The 20,760-nt window shown below is 40.9% G+C and overlaps 1 protein-coding gene across 3 annotated transcripts in view; it reads right to left on the bottom strand.

Annotated features, from left to right (window-relative positions):
- usp33 (ubiquitin specific peptidase 33) overlaps positions 1-20,198 on the bottom strand; it is a 22,669-nt gene extending 2,471 nt beyond the window's left edge. The window contains exons 1-21 of one of the 3 annotated variants that reach the window (XM_023410908.2): positions 20,050-20,198; positions 15,954-16,052; positions 15,313-15,366; positions 15,120-15,182; positions 11,341-11,490; positions 10,836-10,944; positions 8,722-8,791; positions 7,120-7,233; positions 6,782-6,860; positions 4,985-5,429; positions 4,711-4,851; positions 4,459-4,574; positions 3,969-4,141; positions 3,794-3,864; positions 3,679-3,712; positions 3,534-3,579; positions 3,236-3,416; positions 2,937-3,063; positions 2,631-2,800; positions 722-803; positions 474-582 (exon numbers count right to left, since the gene is read on the bottom strand). In XM_023410908.2, coding sequence (XP_023266676.1) covers positions 474-582; positions 722-803; positions 2,631-2,800; positions 2,937-3,063; positions 3,236-3,416; positions 3,534-3,579; positions 3,679-3,712; positions 3,794-3,864; positions 3,969-4,141; positions 4,459-4,574; positions 4,711-4,851; positions 4,985-5,429; positions 6,782-6,860; positions 7,120-7,233; positions 8,722-8,791; positions 10,836-10,944; positions 11,341-11,490; positions 15,120-15,182; positions 15,313-15,366; positions 15,954-16,037 — 2,418 coding nt within the window. In that variant the 5' untranslated portion in view covers positions 16,038-16,052; positions 20,050-20,198. Of the gene's footprint in view, positions 1-473; positions 583-721; positions 804-835; positions 970-2,630; positions 2,801-2,936; positions 3,064-3,235; positions 3,417-3,533; positions 3,580-3,678; positions 3,713-3,793; positions 3,865-3,968; positions 4,142-4,458; positions 4,575-4,710; positions 4,852-4,984; positions 5,430-6,781; positions 6,861-7,119; positions 7,234-8,721; positions 8,792-10,835; positions 10,945-11,340; positions 11,491-15,119; positions 15,183-15,312; positions 15,367-15,953; positions 16,053-20,049 lie in introns of those variants that run through there. The other 2 variants (XM_023410909.2, XM_023410910.2) reach the window with 2 other exon arrangements.
- Between the last annotated feature and the right edge of the window lie 562 nt (positions 20,199-20,760).

Here is a 20,760-nt window from a genome sequence, read left to right as displayed (position 1 = left end):
GGCGGGGAAAAAAAAAAATTAAGTGAGGATGAAAGCATTGAGAGGAGAGGAGATGGGAAAACCTAATCAATTCTCTCTGGTAGTTATTCCAATTAGAAGACAGTCTTAACACCATACTGCACCAATTTTCATCTTTCTTGGAAATGACACAATCCCCCCTCTTCTTGTTAGCTTACTGGAGCTAATAACAGGTGCATCTGTCCCAGTGCATTAATGGATAAGGCTTTCATCAGGCTCACACCTCTCATCTCCTGCTGGGTGAGGAGCACCAACACATGCAGCCTATCAACTGGTTAAACAGATTGGAAAATAAAGCCCATACACGTCCATGAGTACTGGCTGCACACAGAATCACTGACACACAATGCATTATCACTCACACCAATTTTTTACACTGAATCTGGCTAAAAGCTTGTCTTTACTTACTTTCTGCTCACGGATTTGCTGGCGAACGCATGATTTAAAAGGCTTACCCGGACAAACATGTCCAGCTCTGACTTGCGCCGTTTCTCCAGTTTTTCTATCTCAATCTGGCACGTGTGGCAAACGTACAGGTGGTTGACAGCTGGTCCCCCTCCGTACCTGCAGGGGAGCAGTCCATGTTAACTCAAACAGATAAAATTAACTGTACAAAGGGAACAATAACACACTTATGAGAACAACGGGTAAATGGGAGATGTGAAAATATCATTCTCTCAGCTGGCATGTCTACTGTATGTACCTGCTGTAAAGGTGATCCCACACGTTCTGTGGCAGCATTATCACCAGGTCATCGATGAATGTTGCTTTGTTGGGCGGCACACCTGATGAAACACATTGAAACAACCATCAGATATTAACAGTGTAACATTTTAAAGGTAATGATTGTGTGTCGAGACGTCATATAGAATACAGATCATTGTTGGAAATATTGTTACCCTTCCTCCAACCTCAGATCACTAGAGCAGTGGTTTCCAACCCACGAAGAATCTGAGGGGTCACAAGATTATTAAAGGGATCGAACAGAAAAGAAAATTCTGCTCCACATAACTGTTAATTTTTCTCCCATTTTTTGCTTTTTCTTGTGAAATGTTTTGGACATTATATATCCCCTTTCAGGCCTCTAAAACTCTTTAAGTGAAACAATCTGAGGAGGAACAATCACTTTTGTTTCCACACAAAAGCCATAACCTGTGACAAAGGGGTCACAAGTAGACTTTGTCTCATTTTAAAGGGGTCACAAGACAAAAAAGGTTGGGAGCCATTGTGTTAGAGGACAGATAGCTTTATTCTTTTTTTCAATGAGGATTTAAAGTCTTGTCCTTTCCTCATCCTTGAAGCTAGATTACTCTAATCCTGCTCCAACATTGTATTCCTGAAACGATTTATACATCATTGCCAAATCTAACAAATTAAAAACCTGAGTTGATAGAGAGGATCCTTCAGTTTTAGTCGAAATATAGCAATGTATTTCAATTTTGTTGGCACAGTTCAAATTGTCATCTTCAACTGGAATTATCAAGTGAGAATGATTTGATGTGCCCAGACATAACATTCACAGAATTCCAGCTGAAATAATAATTAGCTTTTTCTCGTATTTTATATCACAAAATATCAGCAATGCTGAAATCATAAGAAAGAAATAAAGGCTGATGTTATGAGACCGCAAAGCAGCAGAATGCCCGCATGCAGAAAAGTAGTGACATTTTGCTTCAACACACAGGAGGGTGATAAGATAAGATAATGAACTGTATGATTAAAAAGTGATGCTAAAGAGCGAAATAAAGCTTTTTTAACCATTTGTGTTTGTGATTCATTGCAGTGGGGCCTTAAATTCTTGATATTAAAATAATTTCACATGTATTATCTAATATGCTTAAAATTTGCACATATAAAAATAAACAACAAGTATTGCCTTCCTTTTGAATATCCTATGGCCAACAACCATGTTATGGCTCTTTATTTGAAAAATCTCTCCCGGAGAATCAGAAGCCTCTAATAAAAGGCTTTGCATACTGTACTTAATTATCCATTTCTGATGACACCCTTGGCTATGAATAGAGAAGTGAAAATAAGCTGTGAGAATTTTGGATTTGAATGGAAAATGAAACAACTGACAATCATGGTTTCACTGAGCTGATATTATCTCCACTTATGTACATGACTAGGCTGTTGTTATAGCTGCAAAGAAGGAGGAAATAACCTGTAGGTGCTTATTTACACCATGAATTCATTCTTTACAGCCACTGCAGCCTAACAGCTTTATCATAAATTTACATTTTTTTCCTGCTCACTTTTCAATTCCACAATTTCCAGCATGAATAGAGGACTGAAAAGAAAAGAGCTTGATTGGCACAAACCCTTTAAGAATCCTTCCCTCTTCGCTACTAAAAGGAGAAAGACGGATCATCTGTACAAAGAGATGTAAAACCCCCTTTTGAAGTCTGCTATGTTGTGAGGGGAATACTCCGCAGTCTTTGTCAAAGTCAAAAATCCCTGGCCAAGATGAAAGCAAAAGCTGTGTGGAGGGAGGGCAGAGCACAGCTTTTCCACTAACTGTTTGGACACAGGGCAAAGAAAAAGAATTCCCGTTGAGAGACGCTTTGACCTCTGGGTGGGTTCGGTAAGAAAATGATTGTGATCGTACGTACCTCCATGGGAGCACAGGAAGTCATCATTGGAAATGGGCCCCGGCTCAGCAAAGGTCTTGAACTTGTTAAGCCACTGGCGGGAGATGTAGAACTGCAGAAGGCTGGGCTCCATCATGCTGAATAAACCTGACACCCTCCTACGTTCTTTCACTGCATCCTCGTTGCTCTTTCTGTGACAGGAACAGACCCATCAACAGTAAGATGTGAGTAATGAATATCAAAGCAGCAGAGTGAAAGAAAATGTTACCAGGGTGACTTTGTTCTACTACGTAAGTGTAACTATTCAAGTCTAGTGTTATGTCTTACTTATAGAAGAGCACATAAGCTTCAGCATTCTGGACGCAGGACTCAGACACCTCGGTCACACTTTGGTCATCAAATTCATACCACAGATTGTTTGCATCATTCCTGCAGTAGGCTATGTAGTGGCCACCTGGAATCAAGACAGGGGAAGGGGGGGGGGGTATTAGAGCAGCATTCATAAACCTAACAAGTACATGTGAAATTTTTCCTACAGGCTAATGAATGCAGGACCCAATTATGTGCCAACTGATGGCAGATGCACCAGTCTGATCCAGAAAGGGGAGGGGGGAGTGCCCACTTACTGCTGGCAGTGCCGTGGTGACAGATGACTGACAGCAGGTCATAGTTGGTGGTCTGGGCGGAGCTGTCTTTGGCCAGAAAAGGCTGCAGGTCCAGGCCCTCGAGCGGGAAGGAGACGTGGGTGCTTATCTTGGTGGAGAACATCAGTTCGTGTCTGAAGCGCTTCAAGTGGATGCACAGGATCTGGAGCAACGGAAACACACAAAGGTGTTTTATTTTAGAAACCCGGCGTGAGGAAACACAGAGGAGGAGGAGATTTTGGTTTATTCATGATATGAAGTACTAGAATTGTCTCTATACCTCTGGCAAACTTTGCATTTTACAAAACTTGACTCCGTTTCGTAATCTAAGAGGAAAAAACACAAAGATGGGCAGTCATTAGAGTAAAATCTTTTCAGAAATCCAGCTCAATGTTCAGCGAGGGCACCAAAAATCTATGACTTACTTCTTGCATTTTTCACAGCTGTACATGTTGTCTCCTAGAAAACAACAAACACAGTTATTGAGGCATCAACCTGAGTGTTTGTGTTAGTAGAACAGATTTACACCCACTCGCTTACCCTTCAGTTCATCTCTGGCAAAGAAGGCTGCAAGACAGTCTTGTAGCGTAACCACCGGACCCCAGAACCAACTCAATATAGAAACAGACACAAAAAACGTAAAGCGTTACTAATGCCTGGTGTGAAAATGTGAATAAATATAGTGCTGATATTACAAACACACACACACACACACCTCTTAATGTATTCCATGACAAAAGCAATCCAGCCCTGTGGTGCATAAGCTTCCCCACAGGAGCCTGCTTTTACCATGGAGGTCTGGTGGGTGGAGGAGTGGAGCTTGGCCAGGTCTTCCTTCCCGGGGATGGGCAAAGAGATATCCTGGAAGTTCTCCAGGGTTACAGACACCTGCCAGACACAGAACACACAGGCAGGAAAGATTCATCTTAGGACAACCACAGGTAAATAGCCACATTTCAAAAAAGGTTTTTTTTATGGTTTAAGGATTAGTCCCTTCGTAGTGGAAGATTGTTGTCATTGGAGCACAGATATCACAAGTGTGACACAAAAGAGGGTCAATAAATACACCAGCAGTGCACATTAACATCAGGACTGATCAACAGAACAGACAGCCCATAATATTACTTTTTTTAGGACCTTGAAATGACATAGGGCTGAACGTCTCCTCCACTACTGTTCCTGTTATCTTTTTTAAGAGAACTAACCCGATCGCAGGTGAGGCACTGAACTGAGCTGACAATCGTCCCATCGAACACATCTGAGATGACACTGCGGTATTTCTTCTGACGCTTGTTCTTTGGTGGAGAGAATGTGGTCACTGCTGTGGGAAGGCAGAGAGAAAAGAGAATGTGCTTTACAGGATGTCTGCAAAAGATAGATAACTGTTATAACTAGCCTAGAAAAACCCTGACTTTTTAAGCATTCAATTTGGATATGACGGCCTCTGATTATCTTACCCTTCTTGTGTGCAGGGTTTAAGCTGGGCCAGCCGGAGGCAGCCTTGGGCGGGCTGCTGGACATTTTGGGAATGTGTCCCTCCATCGGGACCGGACTTTGTGGTCTTGTCATGTTAGACATTTGGATGTCTGGGAATGAATCTGGAGGGCAGCAGGTCAAATATTAGAATTTCAATACCTTAATTTTGACGCTGAATATAAAGTCAGGTGGACAATCAAGTGAATAACAGAAAAATTCAAAATGTAAGCCAGCATGCCTAGTCATTATAATTACCTGATGTTCTTCCCTGAACCTTGATGGCTCCCTGGCTGCTGATAATGGGTGTGGTCTCAGTGGTGGTGTCGACATCTTTGTCCATGTCCCCTCCAGAGTTTCCACCCATAACACCATGAACCCCGGCGCGATAAAGATCATTAATCATGTTCTTCTCCTTCTGCCACTCCCTGTTGGCCTGTATGTCATCCTGCTCGGGAATCAGCATCTCGGCCTCGTTGGTGTCGTCCATGCGCACGTTCCCGCCCTGCACCTCGTTATCGGCCCGCTCGCTGCTGCCGCAGGACTCGCACGACTGGAAGTCATTGTCTGACTGGCTGCGGTTGTCCTCCTCGGGGCCTTCGTCTACCGTGATGCCGTTGGATTGGTCGTAAGGTTCGGGCATCGGCTCCTTCAACTCCTCGTGAAGCTGATCCATCAAGCAGCGCAGAAACTCCTGGGAGTCCTGGAGATCACAAAAAAAGATTTACTTTCATCTAAATGTTAGTTGAGGCAGCACATTAGTTCCAACCAGTTAAATATTTAGACTTTCTTGCAGTTATTTTGGTCACAGTAGTCCATGAAAAAAAAAAAAGCTAATTTCCTCTCCCTCAATAAAAGATTAAAATATAATACATCACTAATTCTTCCTAAATATAATCAAGTCTGACAGACGCAGCAGAGCTTTCTCAGAGCTCATTTTTTTTCCCCAAATTACAAACAACAACCACTTCACCTTGTTTATCCCAATTCTGCATCACAAAACCTGAGACCAAATGCTCATGAATGTGTAATCAAACTTAATGAACCTCAGACATCCAATCTCCCTCTCAAGCCAGATGAACTCTCCTCTCCCAGGACCTGGGATGTTAACTTCATTCATAGCAATGCTAATTTCAAGGCTGCGCAGCCCAGCGTGGCGTGACAAATGAATATTCCTCAGTTAACTCCTCTGAATAAACACTGGCAAGCTGAGAGGAAACAGGCCCTTTTATCGTTTCACCATTCAGGCATATAAATCCCTTATTTACAGACACTGGACAAAGACAAGATGTGCTTCAGTAAACCATCCTTCAAAATCTTCTACATGTATAATGCATTCATTTTTTCCTTCAAGCACCTCCTGGAATCAAATCGAGCAACTTACCTTTAGGTTTAATGGGAGTATTTGTGTGTGTGTGAATGAAAGTCTGTAGCTCTGACTTAATAATTGCAGTGCAATTCACTTTATCTGGCTGAGTGATTTGAGCTGAAGCTAACGTAATTTCTGTATAGGAATGAGCATTGAGGGTTATGGAGTGGAAGAGGAGAAAAAGGAGAGACTGTATAATATCTGGGACAACTTTATAGTCCGGGCATCAGACCCATAATAACCTCATCTCAGCACAAAGTCACACTCCGAAAGAAATTCTCCATAAAAGAAAAAAAATAAAAAAAAGTTTAGTGACCGACAGGTTTTTGTGTTTCACGCTAGACCTACTATATTACAGCGTAATCACAGCAAACAAAAGCCAATGCATTACCCACACATCTCTGAACACACTGAGAAACACAAACATCATTACAGATATGAGAACATCCCACAAACTGTCAAGTAAAATCAACTCAAAACTCATTACATGTTTTAGTCAATTGCAAAAAGCAGAGGCAGGAGTAAATAATTCCACCTGCTTGCATCATAACAAATGATTACTTTTCAATATATGATTGAAACAAAGTTGCAAACAGCAGTTAATGTTTCCAACCATCTCAAATGTGTTCATCTTGTATTTATATAATGAATATGCATCCGTGTTTCACCATCTGGGGGTGACTCACCTGCTGTGAATATCCTCTGAACATGGGGTTTATGGCTTTGATCCCCTGGAACAAGTTGGTTGGGACAACGTAGGAGGGTCTGCAACATGAGAGAACACAGCCTGTTTAACAAAGTATTGTCATACACAATATTGTAATAAAGTCTAACATGATGTGGAGTGCAAAATTAATACAAGTCTCTATAGAAACGTGAATATCTAATACGACATGGATCACACTTTCAACACTACATTTGGCTAGCCACTGAATCCTGAAGAACGCTGTGACTTGTGGGAAAATGTTAATGCTCTTTCGAGTCAACAACAAAAAAAAAAAGTGAAAAGACAAAAGACACCAACCTGTTCTTGTGCCACAGGTCCGAAACTAGTTTCTGGTAGCTTTTGCAGAGAGCGGGCTTCTTGTCCGTCCTCACCATGCCACCACATTCAAGAAAGAACTGTGTCAAAGGCGGGCTGCAGTGGATAGAGGGAGAAATATATCACATGTGGGGACTAAACAAGCCTTTTCTGAATATATGCATTTAACTGAAGAGTTGTTAATTGATTACAGCAACCAGATGCTGCATCGAGGAAGCTAATTCTCAAAAACCTGCAATAAATCTAACAGAACTAGATGTAATATGGTGAGGATTGTTTTAGATTATAAGAATCTGTTCTACATGCAAATGTCTGTTACCTTAAAATACGATACCTTAAAATCTCTTAATCATTTTAGTTTGAGTGTTTTTTTTGCTATCACATCCAGAGAGTTCTCAGCAGGCGGAAAAACATTGAAAAGGAATGGAGATCTGGAGAGTGCAGCATTTCTACATAGTGCTGTCTTCTAAATGTATTTTGTGATTCATTTTATTTCATTAAGTTCATATTTCACTTGTAGAGTGATATCACAAATTCCCAGAGGTACTAGGTCATGCAGGGAAACTCCACCCACAGCTGAGAGCTGAAGGACATTGGAAACAGCTGAAAAGAAAAACAGCTGAGGAGATTTTATTTGATGGCTACAGAGTGGACAGGAATTTTGCAAGAAAGAGACGAACTACAGAATGAACAAGGCATGGAGTGTGTTTCCCTTCCCTTGGCAAGAGAAAAGTCCTTCAAACTGAATAATGACCCGACAGTAGCTGAAATAACCAGCGTTCACACAAACAGACATCAAAAGGAAAGTTTCAGAAACGCTCCCTCCTTCTGCAGCTGCATGACTCAGTTCCTCCTATTTCTGGAATGTGATTTAGATTGCAAATTCTGACCCACATCTTTTTTTCCCATTTTGACTTGAATCCAGACTAGGCATCATCAGTTTAATTTAAAAATTTACCAGCCCCTGGGTAGAAAAAGTACAAGCTTAAAAGTAAGTAATAGCACAGCCTTGAGCTCTGCTGCAGAATCCTAATTCAAGTGACCAAACCAACAATCCAATCATAAAGAATGAATCAGAAGGATTGGCAATTCAGTACACAATATAAAAATGAGGCAGACTGGGAGAGAAAACAGTAAAAAGAGACACATAAAAAGACATGGTGGTAAAGAGAAAAGAAAAGAGGAGAAAGGGCAGAGCAGATGGGGAAAGAGTTGGTGTTCATTTGTAACAGAAGACCCTACTGGGATCTACAAAAGGCCATTTCTGCCATCTCAAATGGTGCACTGCAGCAATTTTCACTCAGCCGTCGCTCTCCCAAATGAGCATAGCAATGGTCGTTTCTCACAGTCAATAAGAAGCAGGCAGGCCGGGAATGCAGAAGAAGAAGCAAATTGGTGCGTGTAAAGTAACACGAAGAAAAAAAACCACAGAGCTCAAATGCAGTGTCAGAGAGAGGTGATGTGGGGTTGACATGTGTGGGGTGTGTGTGTGTGTGTGTGTGTGTGTGTGTGTGTGTGTGTGTGTGTGTGTGTGTGTGTGTGTGTGTGTTGCAGAAGGCAGGCAGACAGAGGGCAAGGTCTCACCAGTTGGACAGGGCCTGGAGGGCAGCGTTCATGTAGCAGGTGTTGCCTATGTTCTTCAGCCCCGTCAGGCCTGAGGGAGACAGAACATAACAGGGAAATTAAGCCAAGCCACATATCTCAACACTTGTAAATTTTGATGGCAGCCAGAAAGCCTCTGCATTGTTAGGAGGACCCATTCCTTTTCTACATGAATATTTGATAGAGGGAGCAGAAAAAGTGGCTACCTGGTGTATTTTAAAATCAGCCACTATGGCCGGGGAACTCAACTGTTATTTTCCTGCATAAAGCAAAGATAACTTATTCATCATCTTCTACAGGGCTTGTCAAAGTCTGACACTGTAGGACCCCCCCCCCCCCCCCCCCCTTACACAAAAACAAGACAGCTGCCCCACCCAACCAAAGCACGAAACAGTAAATATTAATGGATTTTCTCATTCCTACTATTATATTTATCAAAAGCAAAATGTTGCCAAAACTTGAGCCCTTTTTGACTTTATTTGTTCACGTTTTGGCACATTTTCCACGATTAAAGGTATACTGAATTAGCAGGTCCTGTTTGCAATGGATGCACAGACAGCTATCACTGCTTTATTCTGATACTATAGAAAACTTGATGATTCTGAAGCAAGTTCTGGAGTTATAAGGAGCATCTCTTGTGATGAAAATTTCTGTGGATTTATGACAATAATTTGTGACAGACATCAGGGATAATGTATGGTCGGAAAGTGAATGTCACACTGAATCCAAATATATGTGTATCATGTCTATGTGTTGAGTTACGACTCTGCAAAATGCAGCAATCAGACTGAAATACCTTTATTGCCTCTATGAGGTGTGTCTCAAAGCCGCTGACGTTGATTAGAAAGCTAAATCAGTCAGTCTACAATGACTACATTCTCACTGGAACGTGTCACGCACCTGTCCCTCTCACGTCACACAGCATCTTAGCCTCCTGTCTGTCCCAAACTCACTTGAGGAGACGCACCTCGCAGCTTAAAAATCTCTGATCTCATACGCCCGGCTTACTCTGCAGACGTTACACTCACAAAGCCTAATTACGCCGTCTTCCTGATCATATGATCTGTATTTGTGACAAAAATAACTAAAGCGGTGACTGGTGCCAAAGCGTGAGCTACACCGCAGGAGGTTTAACATAACATATGCCATTTGGTGGAGCCTCCTGTGTGTGTTTCACTGTGTTTCACTGATTGAAAACATTATTTGCATTGGTGGCTCCATTGGGGATGAAGCACTCAGCGCTGAAGTGTGAGCTGCACTGAAGCAGCCTGTAGTTTGTATTCAGGGGCCATGTTTGGCTTTCTAGTGCCCATATTTTTGTGGTGTGTCTAGCAGCATTGGTTCTAGTCAGCTATTACCAGCATCTCTATGCGACAAAATTACTTCAGTAATAGCTGTACGTCTCTCCAGTGATGTCTCCACATGTTGACCGAGTCTTTGTGGCGTGTTCAAGGACAACTTTTAACAAAAGACTTGAGGCAGAGTGAGGCTGGTGTTTGTACTTTGAAGTCTGCTCGGTGTGTCGGGATCTTTAAAACCGTTGTGTTGATGCAGCCATTTACTGCTCTTCTTAATTTCAATCACAACCTTCTCTTTGAACTAAAACCAACTGCTGTTATTACTGAGCTCCTGTGTCTGAGGTGTTCATTTTCTAAATTCTGTCATACCTGGATTAAGGTGATAAAAGTTTTTTTTTTTTTGTCACCTCTCTGACTTCAAAAGTATACAATTTTCATTATTAAAACGACAATATGAGAAAGAAAAATATGTCTACTACAGCAGTACTGTAATTGTACACTTGACAATTTAGCATAAGTGTATGACTGCTTTATTTACAATATTTAGTTTAATATCCAATTAAATTTGTTCACTGTGTAGTTAATATTTTTGGGAACAACTGGCATTCAGCTTGACGCTGCGTTTCTGTGATTGGGCTGCAATTAACCGTGTCTCTAATGGTAGATGTTCATTTTTAATTTGACATTTTATTAATATTTCAATATTTTAGTTGACTTTTATAACTTCCTAAAAAATCAACAAATTATTTGTGACATTCATGTTGTGACAAGATGAACACTTCATCTGTGATGGCTGACCTCTGGCTCGCAGCTCATCCTCTTCCTCCGTCTCCATGTCCAGGTCTTCACAGCCTCCATTAGGGGGCACTCTCAGAGAGGTTGGGCTCCCAGGGGCCCTGCTGCTTTCCTGGAGCAACAGCACAGAACACACCAACCTCATCATAAAAAAAGTCTTATCTAGTAAATGAGTAACGATACAATTTGACTTGCAGTTCAAACTGTAGTTCAGGAGAGACTGGGGGGATTTATCAATCAGTACGCCACGAGAGCGTGCATGGTTATGTAACTAAGTGATAATGTGGTAAGACGCAATGTAAACATGTCTATTCAAACAGCACAGACTGGCGAATAGAAAACATTCATGATGTATTTCACATCTGCTCAACTCCATAACTTTTTTCTCATTTTGCTGTATCATCAAACCTGCTTTATGACTCAGCAGCTCTGCGACTGTAGCCGTAAGCTGGGAGGATAATCTTGTGTAATAAAACATGATGACAAAGGCACGGCAGCCTGCTTTTACCTGACCAGCGCTCTGTGAAGACGGGAGGGGTTTGCTGTTGGTGTGGGGCGAGTGAGGACCTAGTTTACGCTCCAGGAAAACCTCCTTGCCGCAGGCATAGCACCACACTCGAAGTGTGGTCAGGTTCACTGTCAGGTTGTGCCGCGTCTCCTGCACACAGAGTTGTTTTTGTGAAACACATTTTGTGAACACACATATCAGACTGTAGCGTGAAACTAAAAAGACAGTGCTAATATTTATTGAAGAGCAGCTGATTGAGCATATGTGCTGTTTGTTATCAACAAATGTCAGCAAATCTACATGTTGCTATTGCTCTTATATAACAAATATAGGCGTGGCTGCTGGTGGCTAGGCAACTCTCAGTCTGTAGTGTACACATCTATGGAAATATCTGGCACAGTTGACAGTCCAAATGTTTTCTCTCAAGCATCATCAAGTTTTCAGCCCAAATAACATCTCATGTTACAGAATGTCAGTGTTTTTGACAATACTGATTTAGTAGCAGAGAATATATACAGAAAACTAAAACTTCTACAAAATCTAAATGATCTGCAAAGAGTTGCAGAGGACTAAAACTGAAAAAAAAAAAAGAGAAATCTGCAACAAATATCAACCCCATCTGCAATCAAACCAGTCATTTTGATTTTACTCCAAGTGATGTGCTTTGCTTTTTTTTAAGTTAGAAATTTGCTATCTACAATCATCTAAACAAGGTATTATGGCTGCAATTACCGAATCTTTTTTTTGATTAATCTACAGATTAGTGTCAGATGATAGTGACAAATGCCTCAATTCACTATTTTAAGTTTTCAAATTGCTTGTTTTATTTGACCAAAAGTCCAAACCTCAAAGATATTCAGTTCAATATCACATCAAACAAAGAAAAGCTGCAAATCCTTACAAGTATGATACCAGAACAAGGTCATTTTTTGTGTTTATGTTTCAAAAAGAAAACACATCCCAAACTAAAGCAAAGAGAAACCAACTCATAATAAAAACTCTATAAAATCATGGGGTGGGTGGGGAAGCTGTCTTGATTTTCTATTGATTTTTGTTTGTTTAAAAAGTTGATACTTGAGAAACTTAAATTCCAAACTAGCACTTACTCCCCTTTGTATGAGAGCACTCATGGGTAAACAAAATTAAGCTTCATTTAAAAAAAAAAAAAAAACAACCGTACATTTGCAGATTTTGGCCACATCACAAACAGTTTAACCACATTCAGATATGAGCCCAAAGCTAGATATCTCAGGTTACAGGTGGAGGTAGAGGCAGTTTGGGGTTGCAGCAGGGCTGACTCCTGCTGCTGTGGAAATATGGCCGAGTTCTGCTGACCCACTGCTGCTCTGACAAACGCCAGCAGACTGGCAGGTCGACAGGAGACTGAACGTGAGCAGCTGCTGACCAGCAGACTCTGCATTATTCATCACCACTGCATAAGCCTTCACACAGCGGGGCAGAGCAGAGCGGAGCAGGGGTGGCAGAGGTAACACGCCACACTGAGCACGACCATCAAACCACCCCATTTAAATCATTCATGAAGGGAAGGATAGCAGGTAGGGCATTAATAACAACCTGGATTTATGGGGCTTAGAAGATGTTTTTCCAAATCACATCATTTTTTGTATTACAAGCAACTGTTTATAGCTTTTATAGTGAGACTTCATGGCATTTCATCCGGTCTGATGAAATGCTCAACATCATGATGCAAAACAAATCCTTAATGCTGCTCATGCAGACACACACAGACAGAATTAGGGCCTGTGTCTACAGGTAGTGTCTAGTTTCTACACAAATTTCTACACTGAACAGCTGGGGGTTTTTTTCTGCTGCTCTCACAGTGTTTTGAGTTGCAAATAGTTAAACTTTTGGAAACACTGAGCTCGTCAATGTCACTTCTCTCTCACAGACCAATCAAAAATGAAGAAGGGGGCGTGGCTTACTATATCAACACTGTCAACAAAGGCGAAGGAAAAACCGACCATGGCTGTCACTGACAACCCAGTTATATACAATCTAACATTGAAGGAATGCGGAAGTGCTAAAATATGATTTTTGTAACCTAGCAACAATAAGCACTTGAGAGAAGCGCTTTGAAAAAAGGGGTCATGGGCACTTCCAGTGTAAAAACAGCTGCAGGTGGACACTCCAAAATACCAAAGAAAAGGAAATAATCGATCATGGTAGCATCTCATATCAAGGTCATAAGTATTTTGGCCAGAATTTACACTGTAATAACGTTTATGTAGCTGCAGAGTAATGCCTAAACCCAATATCTGCTTCTGTGTGTGATGTCCTGATAATGAAACCAGGTAGGGACTGATTTGGTTTGCAAAATAAGTCATGCATTCAGTGACCAAACAGCATTAGTGACCAAAATCAAATAAGGACAGGAAACACCAGCGTCCACTGTCATTCTCAAGAAGATTCTGTCACATTTGCAGTATTTGCACAAATGCATGTAAAATGCAACAAATTTGGCATTTTAAGAGGAATACAAGAAGCCTGAAAGCAACTTGTAGGGCTGTGGTAGCCTTAAAATCCTTTCTCTGAGGAATTTCCAAAGTTTACCTTTGAGTGAATTTGCTTCAGAAGTCCTTTTTGGTGCATAATAATGTTTGAAATGCAATCTGTTTTCAAACACTAATTACGTGTCCAATTTCGTTACCAAAAGTACACACAGGAGTGGAGCTTCAACTTCTGAAATTAGCTGACCCAGCTGGAACTCCACACAATTCATTCTTATTTACTCATAATATTTATGTTCGCAGTGTGACTAGCAGAGACCCTCATTCCTATACATTACTGAATCTGATCTCATCCAGCAGCAGGTTTTCTGATTGCATAGTCAAGAGATTAAAATGTTTCCCTCCCCACAGGGCCTCCAGAGCGCTAATTAAGCATGGCCTTCACTCTTACAAGATTTAAAGATGGCTGCTGCTGAAAAAACAAAAAAGGCGACCAGCTAGGTGGACAGACTGATGTCCCAGATATAAGGCAACAGATATCATATTCACTGCGGATATCGTTTTCGAATCAGTCTGCTAATATTACATTACTTTACCAGCACACTCTGTATCCGATATCTGTGTTTTATCTGGGTGGAGAGCTCCACTCCTGAAAAGGTTTGCAGTTTCTCAACAATGGACTGAGCAGCTGAACAATAATAATAAGCAGAGCAAATTAAATGTTTGCTTTTATATTCCTCTTTCTCTCCTTCTAACCCTATTTGGCCCTTGCGTGCCGGAGGAAAAGCCTTAGTCAACACTGAGAACACTGGAGGCTGAGTGAAGCCTCGGAGCAGCCAGGAGGGGCAGATACTGTAACCATGGAACTGACAGTACCAGTGAATCTCCCCCACTTCCCAGAGGAATGGCAATTAATAATGGATGATCCACTGCCGAAACTGCACTGAATGTGGAGATGTAGGCAGACAGGGTTGGGTTGATGGTTTTTAACAATGCATGTACTTCAAAAGCAAAAAGATGCACGTGCAGGCTTGTTTGATCATGGAGAAATAAATGTTAAAAATAAAACAGTGCTGGAGGCAGTTTTATTCCAAGTCATGGCTCCTGGGACTAGGAAGTGGTATTCCTGTCCTGGACTGCCATCTGTGCCACCTCCACTCCTCTTTGTGTTATATCTTTTTTTTTTTTTTCATTTCAACATCACAGTCAAGTGTTCTCCACCTTTCATTCCCATCCATGTCTCATTCTTTTTTAAGCATTAATTATCATTTAACAGCTGAAATGTAATCAGTGAAGTCTGAGATCTCTTACCTGCGAGTGGACAGTGCTGTGGTCAGTGTGAGATTCTCCACATCCTACATACGCACAGCCATTCTAGAGGAAAATGCAGACACCAAATGATCACATGTCTCTAGTGAAAAATAAAGCGTTAGGAGGTAGTATTTCAAACTGTCAAATCAACTTTTTCTGTTTTTCTTTTTTTTGCAGGCAAGCATCGTCTTACCTCCAAACACGCCCACAAATTTGGTCCTCCAACTTTACAGTCTTGGCACTGGCCCTAGAAAAACATGAAGACACTCAGGTAAGAGTCACATGTTTTGAAAAAAAGAATCTATAATGTGTTGAGTTCAGACTCGGTGAGGAAACGTTAAAGGTCCCATATTGTATGAAGTGAGATTTCCATCTCTTTTTAGATTATAAAACAGGTCTAAGTGCTACATTAACACTGTGAAAGCGCTCAGTCCCAAGAGAAATGCACACATCCTGTATTCAGAAACTGAAGAAAACAAGCTGTTTGGACTTCCCTAACTTTGCGATGTCACAACAAAGCAGTCACTGCTCTAAGCCATGTCCCAAGCCTGGTGGGCTTGGAACATGGCTGAGAGCGGTGGTTCAGAGCCTCTCCTCTGATTGGCTCACCAACCTGTTGTTACTAAAGCTCAAGAGAGAAGTCTGAGAAAGGAGATGTAAAACCACATTGAGATGGTTTTTGGTGCTTAAAACTACAAATATATCTTATTATGGATATCAAAACTTCAAATAAAACAACATTTACAACCTTTAAATGAGTTATTAGGACATTATTAAAGGAGTGGTAAATTATGAGTAGGGTAGTGGACAGTGTCAAGAGGGAGGGTCACTCACATGGGATTTCTGAATGAGTTCCTCCTTGGTGATTTCCCCCACACAGTCAAGGTGGGGGCAGTCACAGCTGGACACCAGCGGCATCTCTCACCCACAGGTCTGAGAGGGAAAGACAGAGGGGAGGAAACAAAACATTAAATACATGATCAGATTTTGTGTCAGGTGATTTCTGCTTTTAAAGGTTTATCAAACACACATCTGATCTTGACTGACTGATATGAGATATATCTGAGGAACAGCACAGAGGACAAATAGCCTACTGTAACATGAGTCACCACCACACATACATTTTCCCATGCCTGCATGACTGACAAATTCCTCTTATTATCAGCCATTGACACGCCAAGCAGCACATCACGCCACGGCTGTCAACAACTCGTGGAACCAGCATTGTATGAATAGTGAGGACATAAAGGATTTAGTGTTGACTTCTTAGAAAAATGTAGCGACACAGACCATTAGATGCAGAACAAGTTAGAACAAATCTTCTGCAAACTCAGCCCATGTGACTAAAATCTGCTTATTGACAAAGCTCAAAACTATCTGTCTATCTTCATATGACAGCGATTTTCTTCCATTTGACAGCAAGAAATAAAAGGGAGGCCTACGCTGAGATGACCTGGCAAATGTGGATCATGTGCATAATTATTATCACTGACAGCAGCATTCAAATGGATGACACCTCTGTTGGCGTGGGGGACAATGAGTGCTTTTACATACCTGCTAGTACCCCAATTGTGTGTTGTGCATGTAAACATCAAACCCTGGTGTCAGAAACCTGCACAAGCCCTTATCCTGGTTTTGACAAATCCAAATATGCAAGCTGTGGTTCCACAATTGAGACAGTGAAACTGCGGCGTGTAAACACCTTGTGGATTTTTCGGATTACTGTCTGCCATGTGTGCAGGTGCACCTTCAACTGAAGTTATGCAGTAGTTATTCAGTAAAACAAGAAATTATGAAAATAAATTATGTACTGACAATAAACACACTGAAATGAAAGTGAAAGTCAAACCAGTAATAAAACATAGCATAAATTTTGTGGTCATTCTCCATTCCAATTTCTGGTGGTCAAACAATGTTTAATCTAGGAGAGCGGTAAATGCTGCAAGTCCAGGCAGCCAGAAAAGAAACTGTGCTCATCTTCTACTACTGTTGCTCAGTCAGTAGAGATGGAACGGATATTTTGTGGTATTCAAAACACCAAATCAGGTTACTAATGTACTAATTAGCTGTGGCTGGTAACCCATTTTATATTCAAAAAAAAGTAGAGTAGAACTGTCTTGTTTGGTCCACAAAAGCCTGTCTCCTATGCAGGTATACTGTACAGTATACGATATAGGTATAATGCTGTACGCTGTCTTGCAAATCAGTACAAATACTCCCTTCTAAATTTTTTACCTTAGAAAATATAGTGTATTGGTGGCCAAGAGCGATATGTCCATTTTCTACAGGGATGCTACATTCATTGAGCTACGTTAACTGACTGTAACTATTATTTATTATTATTATTTAGAGAACGCGATTAAAATTCTCATAATACATTAAGTGTAATCACTAAAATGGCCAGATTTGCATACCAATTTCAGAAGAAATTTGAATCAGATCACTTTGCATTCTGTGAGACTGATACTGTCCAGTGTGTTTTAAAAGAAGAGGAAGGGCAGCTACGCAGCAAGATGTACAAGCTCTGTACATTGGGTTTACAGGAAACCACTGAAGCTTTATATAATCAGGCTTCTTGACAAGGCCACAGTCCCAGCTCCTCAGCAAAACAAACAAGGCTCACACACTGCCTCAGATAGCCCTAAGGAGGAGCAGGGGATTTGCTCGCAGAGTGACAGAGGACATGGGTTAGGTGGGGTGTGTCCATCAAGTGTCCTGTATTTGATGGGCTGTTGCGTCATAAAACAGACAGCTATCTAAGTGTCAGCAGGAATCATTTCTCTCAAGTTAAGAAGTCTAAGAACCCAGGTTCGTGTTGGTGGTTTAAGACACTTCCTCTCAGGGGAGCAGGTGTATCTGACAGAGACAAAGCACGCATTTACTCTACTGTGCAACACAAATAATAGTATAAAGCATTAATCAACCAGTAGATTTATTGTAGGAGTCAGAAGAATAAACTCTTTATCTATAGTATCTTAAATGTGTAATAACACTCATTGGATCATAATGACTATTTTTGTCATTTTGAGCAATTTTCTCTAGCTGCAAGGCCTCTTCAGTCAGTGTGTCTGTCACCCACAAAAAACTAGAACATCGGATGTGTGACCACTCTGCCCATGGCAAGGACCCTAAGTGTGGGTCTTGTTAGAGGATGCACATTGACTTTCAAGAGGCGTTCAGGTGTCAGCGGCATGATGACAGCAGATCCCACCTCACGGCTCTCTACAGTGCTGCATGTGATTCAGCACATTTAAACCACACCAACATAATAAAAAGCACTTGCTCTGAGTGTTACGGTACACACCAACCTTCTCTAGACCACAGCTTTGGCTTGCCAACAAACATATAGAACAGCTGACAACTGCCAAGAGCAAGGGTATAAGAAAAACAAAGCAGACAACACACCACCTGATATTTTTATGTCCAGGGGCCCAAAAATTTTCCCCTTTGCAGACAAGAGGTAGCGCTGTGATGATTAGTCGATTAATCGATCGAAAAAAAACTATTTTGATATTGGTTAATCATTTAAGTCATTTTCAAGCAAAAATCTGTTGCGCCTTTTGGTCTTACATTATGGTATATTGAACACTTTGGGATTTGGACTGTTGATCGAACTAAACAAGAAGTTTAATGACATCACCTTGTGCTTTAGGATGTTGTGATGGACATTTTCATTGTTCTCTACTGTTTTGTAAACCAAACAATTAATCAAGAAAATAACATGCCACCCTAGATATAGCTCTACCATGCTCTATCTTGACAACAGGTCATTTGGGAGATCAGTATGAATACAGGAAGAAGGCGAGTCTAATTCAAGTTCATGTTCAGTCTTGCACTGGTCAATATGCCTGCTTCCTCATCTAATCACTGCTATCTGTGAGTACATACATAAACAAACTGATAAAGACTCAAGGTCAACTACAATTCTATTGGTTTTACCAGGCTCCTATAATTGCCCTGAACTTTGGAGGCATTCCGTTCAAAAGGTCAACAAACTCTGTGTGCCTCAGTAAACACATATTATTACAGCAAGTAGTAAGCACCAGGATAATCAAATTAACCGGTGGTTTCACTGTCAAGCCTCCGGCGATTACGCAAAGCTGGTGAAAGAAAGAATAACTGTTCTTACTGTTTCATCATCACAAACCACCCTCACCCTTTCACTGTCTTCTCAACCGATTTAATAATATATACTGTAACAATAATGAAGGGGATCTAAATCTAAACAAAGAGGTGGTACAGTCAGGGTGGGGCGTTGACCCAAACCAGGCAGTGCACATGAAACCGATGTTGACATTCAGATTCCGTATGATACTTGGATAACTTAGAATCTCAAAGTAATACACTGACGCAGCAAAACAGGAAATAGCTCTAAATAATCTAAGTAGCCTGGTAGCACAGTTTAGCAAGCAGCTCATTAGCCATTATATTGAAACGGAGCGTTACCTTGCAGTTGATGTTAGATGCGTATAAAAAGTGAAAAATCTTTATAACTGCCAAACAACTTCCCTCAGGTTTACAACTACGTAGCAAACTTGGTCTGTGGTTGATAAAGACGGGGTATGTTAAAGATGTGTGTGGCTCTGGCCTTGTCCAGTGAGCTGTCAAAACCAGGCGAGGCACTGACAGCGTCACAGTCTGACTAGCAATCTTTCGCTGCTAGTATTAGCCTGTTGCCCAATAACTGGTCATCTCATTAATCTTTTGTTTTGCAAGCAAGCTGTAACACTGGTGATAGCGTACAAAGCTCATTGCAGTTGGCTATAGCCACATAAGATTTACATAATGTTCGCTATTGATAACCATCTCATCAGTGACATGCTAGCTAATGTTAGCAAGCTAATGCTCCGGTATTACACGATCACCGTCGATCCCACAGTGGCTTCACCGCTAGCTAGCATCAAATATAAATGTTATCTACGGTTCTTACCTGCGCAATAGTATGAAAGAAACGTTTCTCCTGTGTATCAAACTGTAGTTGGTGTCTAAGAGACAGATTCAATCTGTTTGTAGAGACATATTTCAAAGAGCAATCCTTCACATGAACGATACCCTCCCTGTCGCTCAGCGTGGTTGCTAACGTTACAGCCGTCTCCGCCCCTTTCCGGTTAAAAAAGTCATTTAAACCCTCCCTATCCTACTGTAAACATCACAACTGATTTTTATGTTAATTGCCTATATAAAGAATTATATTTGTATAGTATGAAAATGACCTCAATAAAAGCAAGTGTCAATTAGCTTTTTTTTTTCTTTTTTACAAATATCGTCAGCAACAGCAATGAAATACTACTAACACGGCAAGACATGCGTAACAGATATGTATCATTGCAATGGGACTAACATAAAACAGCCTAAATTAGTCTTGTCGAGGACAAAAGAATCTGCTTTGAATTATAATTTGTGTCAGATGTGGTTATTACATACAAAAAGTTGAATTACCTTGTTAGAGTTTCATAAAATGACAGCTGCCCCTCCCTCATTGAAAAAGCCAGAATCTATGCCCACACAGAAATGAAATATCTGGCGTATATGTCCCTACAATCAAGAGTGATGATGCCTTATGTGTTAATATTATGAGATATATTATTTTCACATATACACATTCTCTGGGTATATGAAAACAAAAGTAACATATATGAAA

This window comes from Seriola lalandi, unplaced genomic scaffold (genome assembly GCF_002814215.2).
Source record: "Seriola lalandi dorsalis isolate HSWRI2012SDOR001 ecotype SW California unplaced genomic scaffold, Sedor1 jcf7180002054441, whole genome shotgun sequence".
Taxonomy (NCBI): Eukaryota; Metazoa; Chordata; class Actinopteri; order Carangiformes; family Carangidae; genus Seriola; species Seriola lalandi.
Note: the sequence above shows the minus strand (reverse complement) of the source record. Positions and strands in the feature narration are given on the sequence as shown.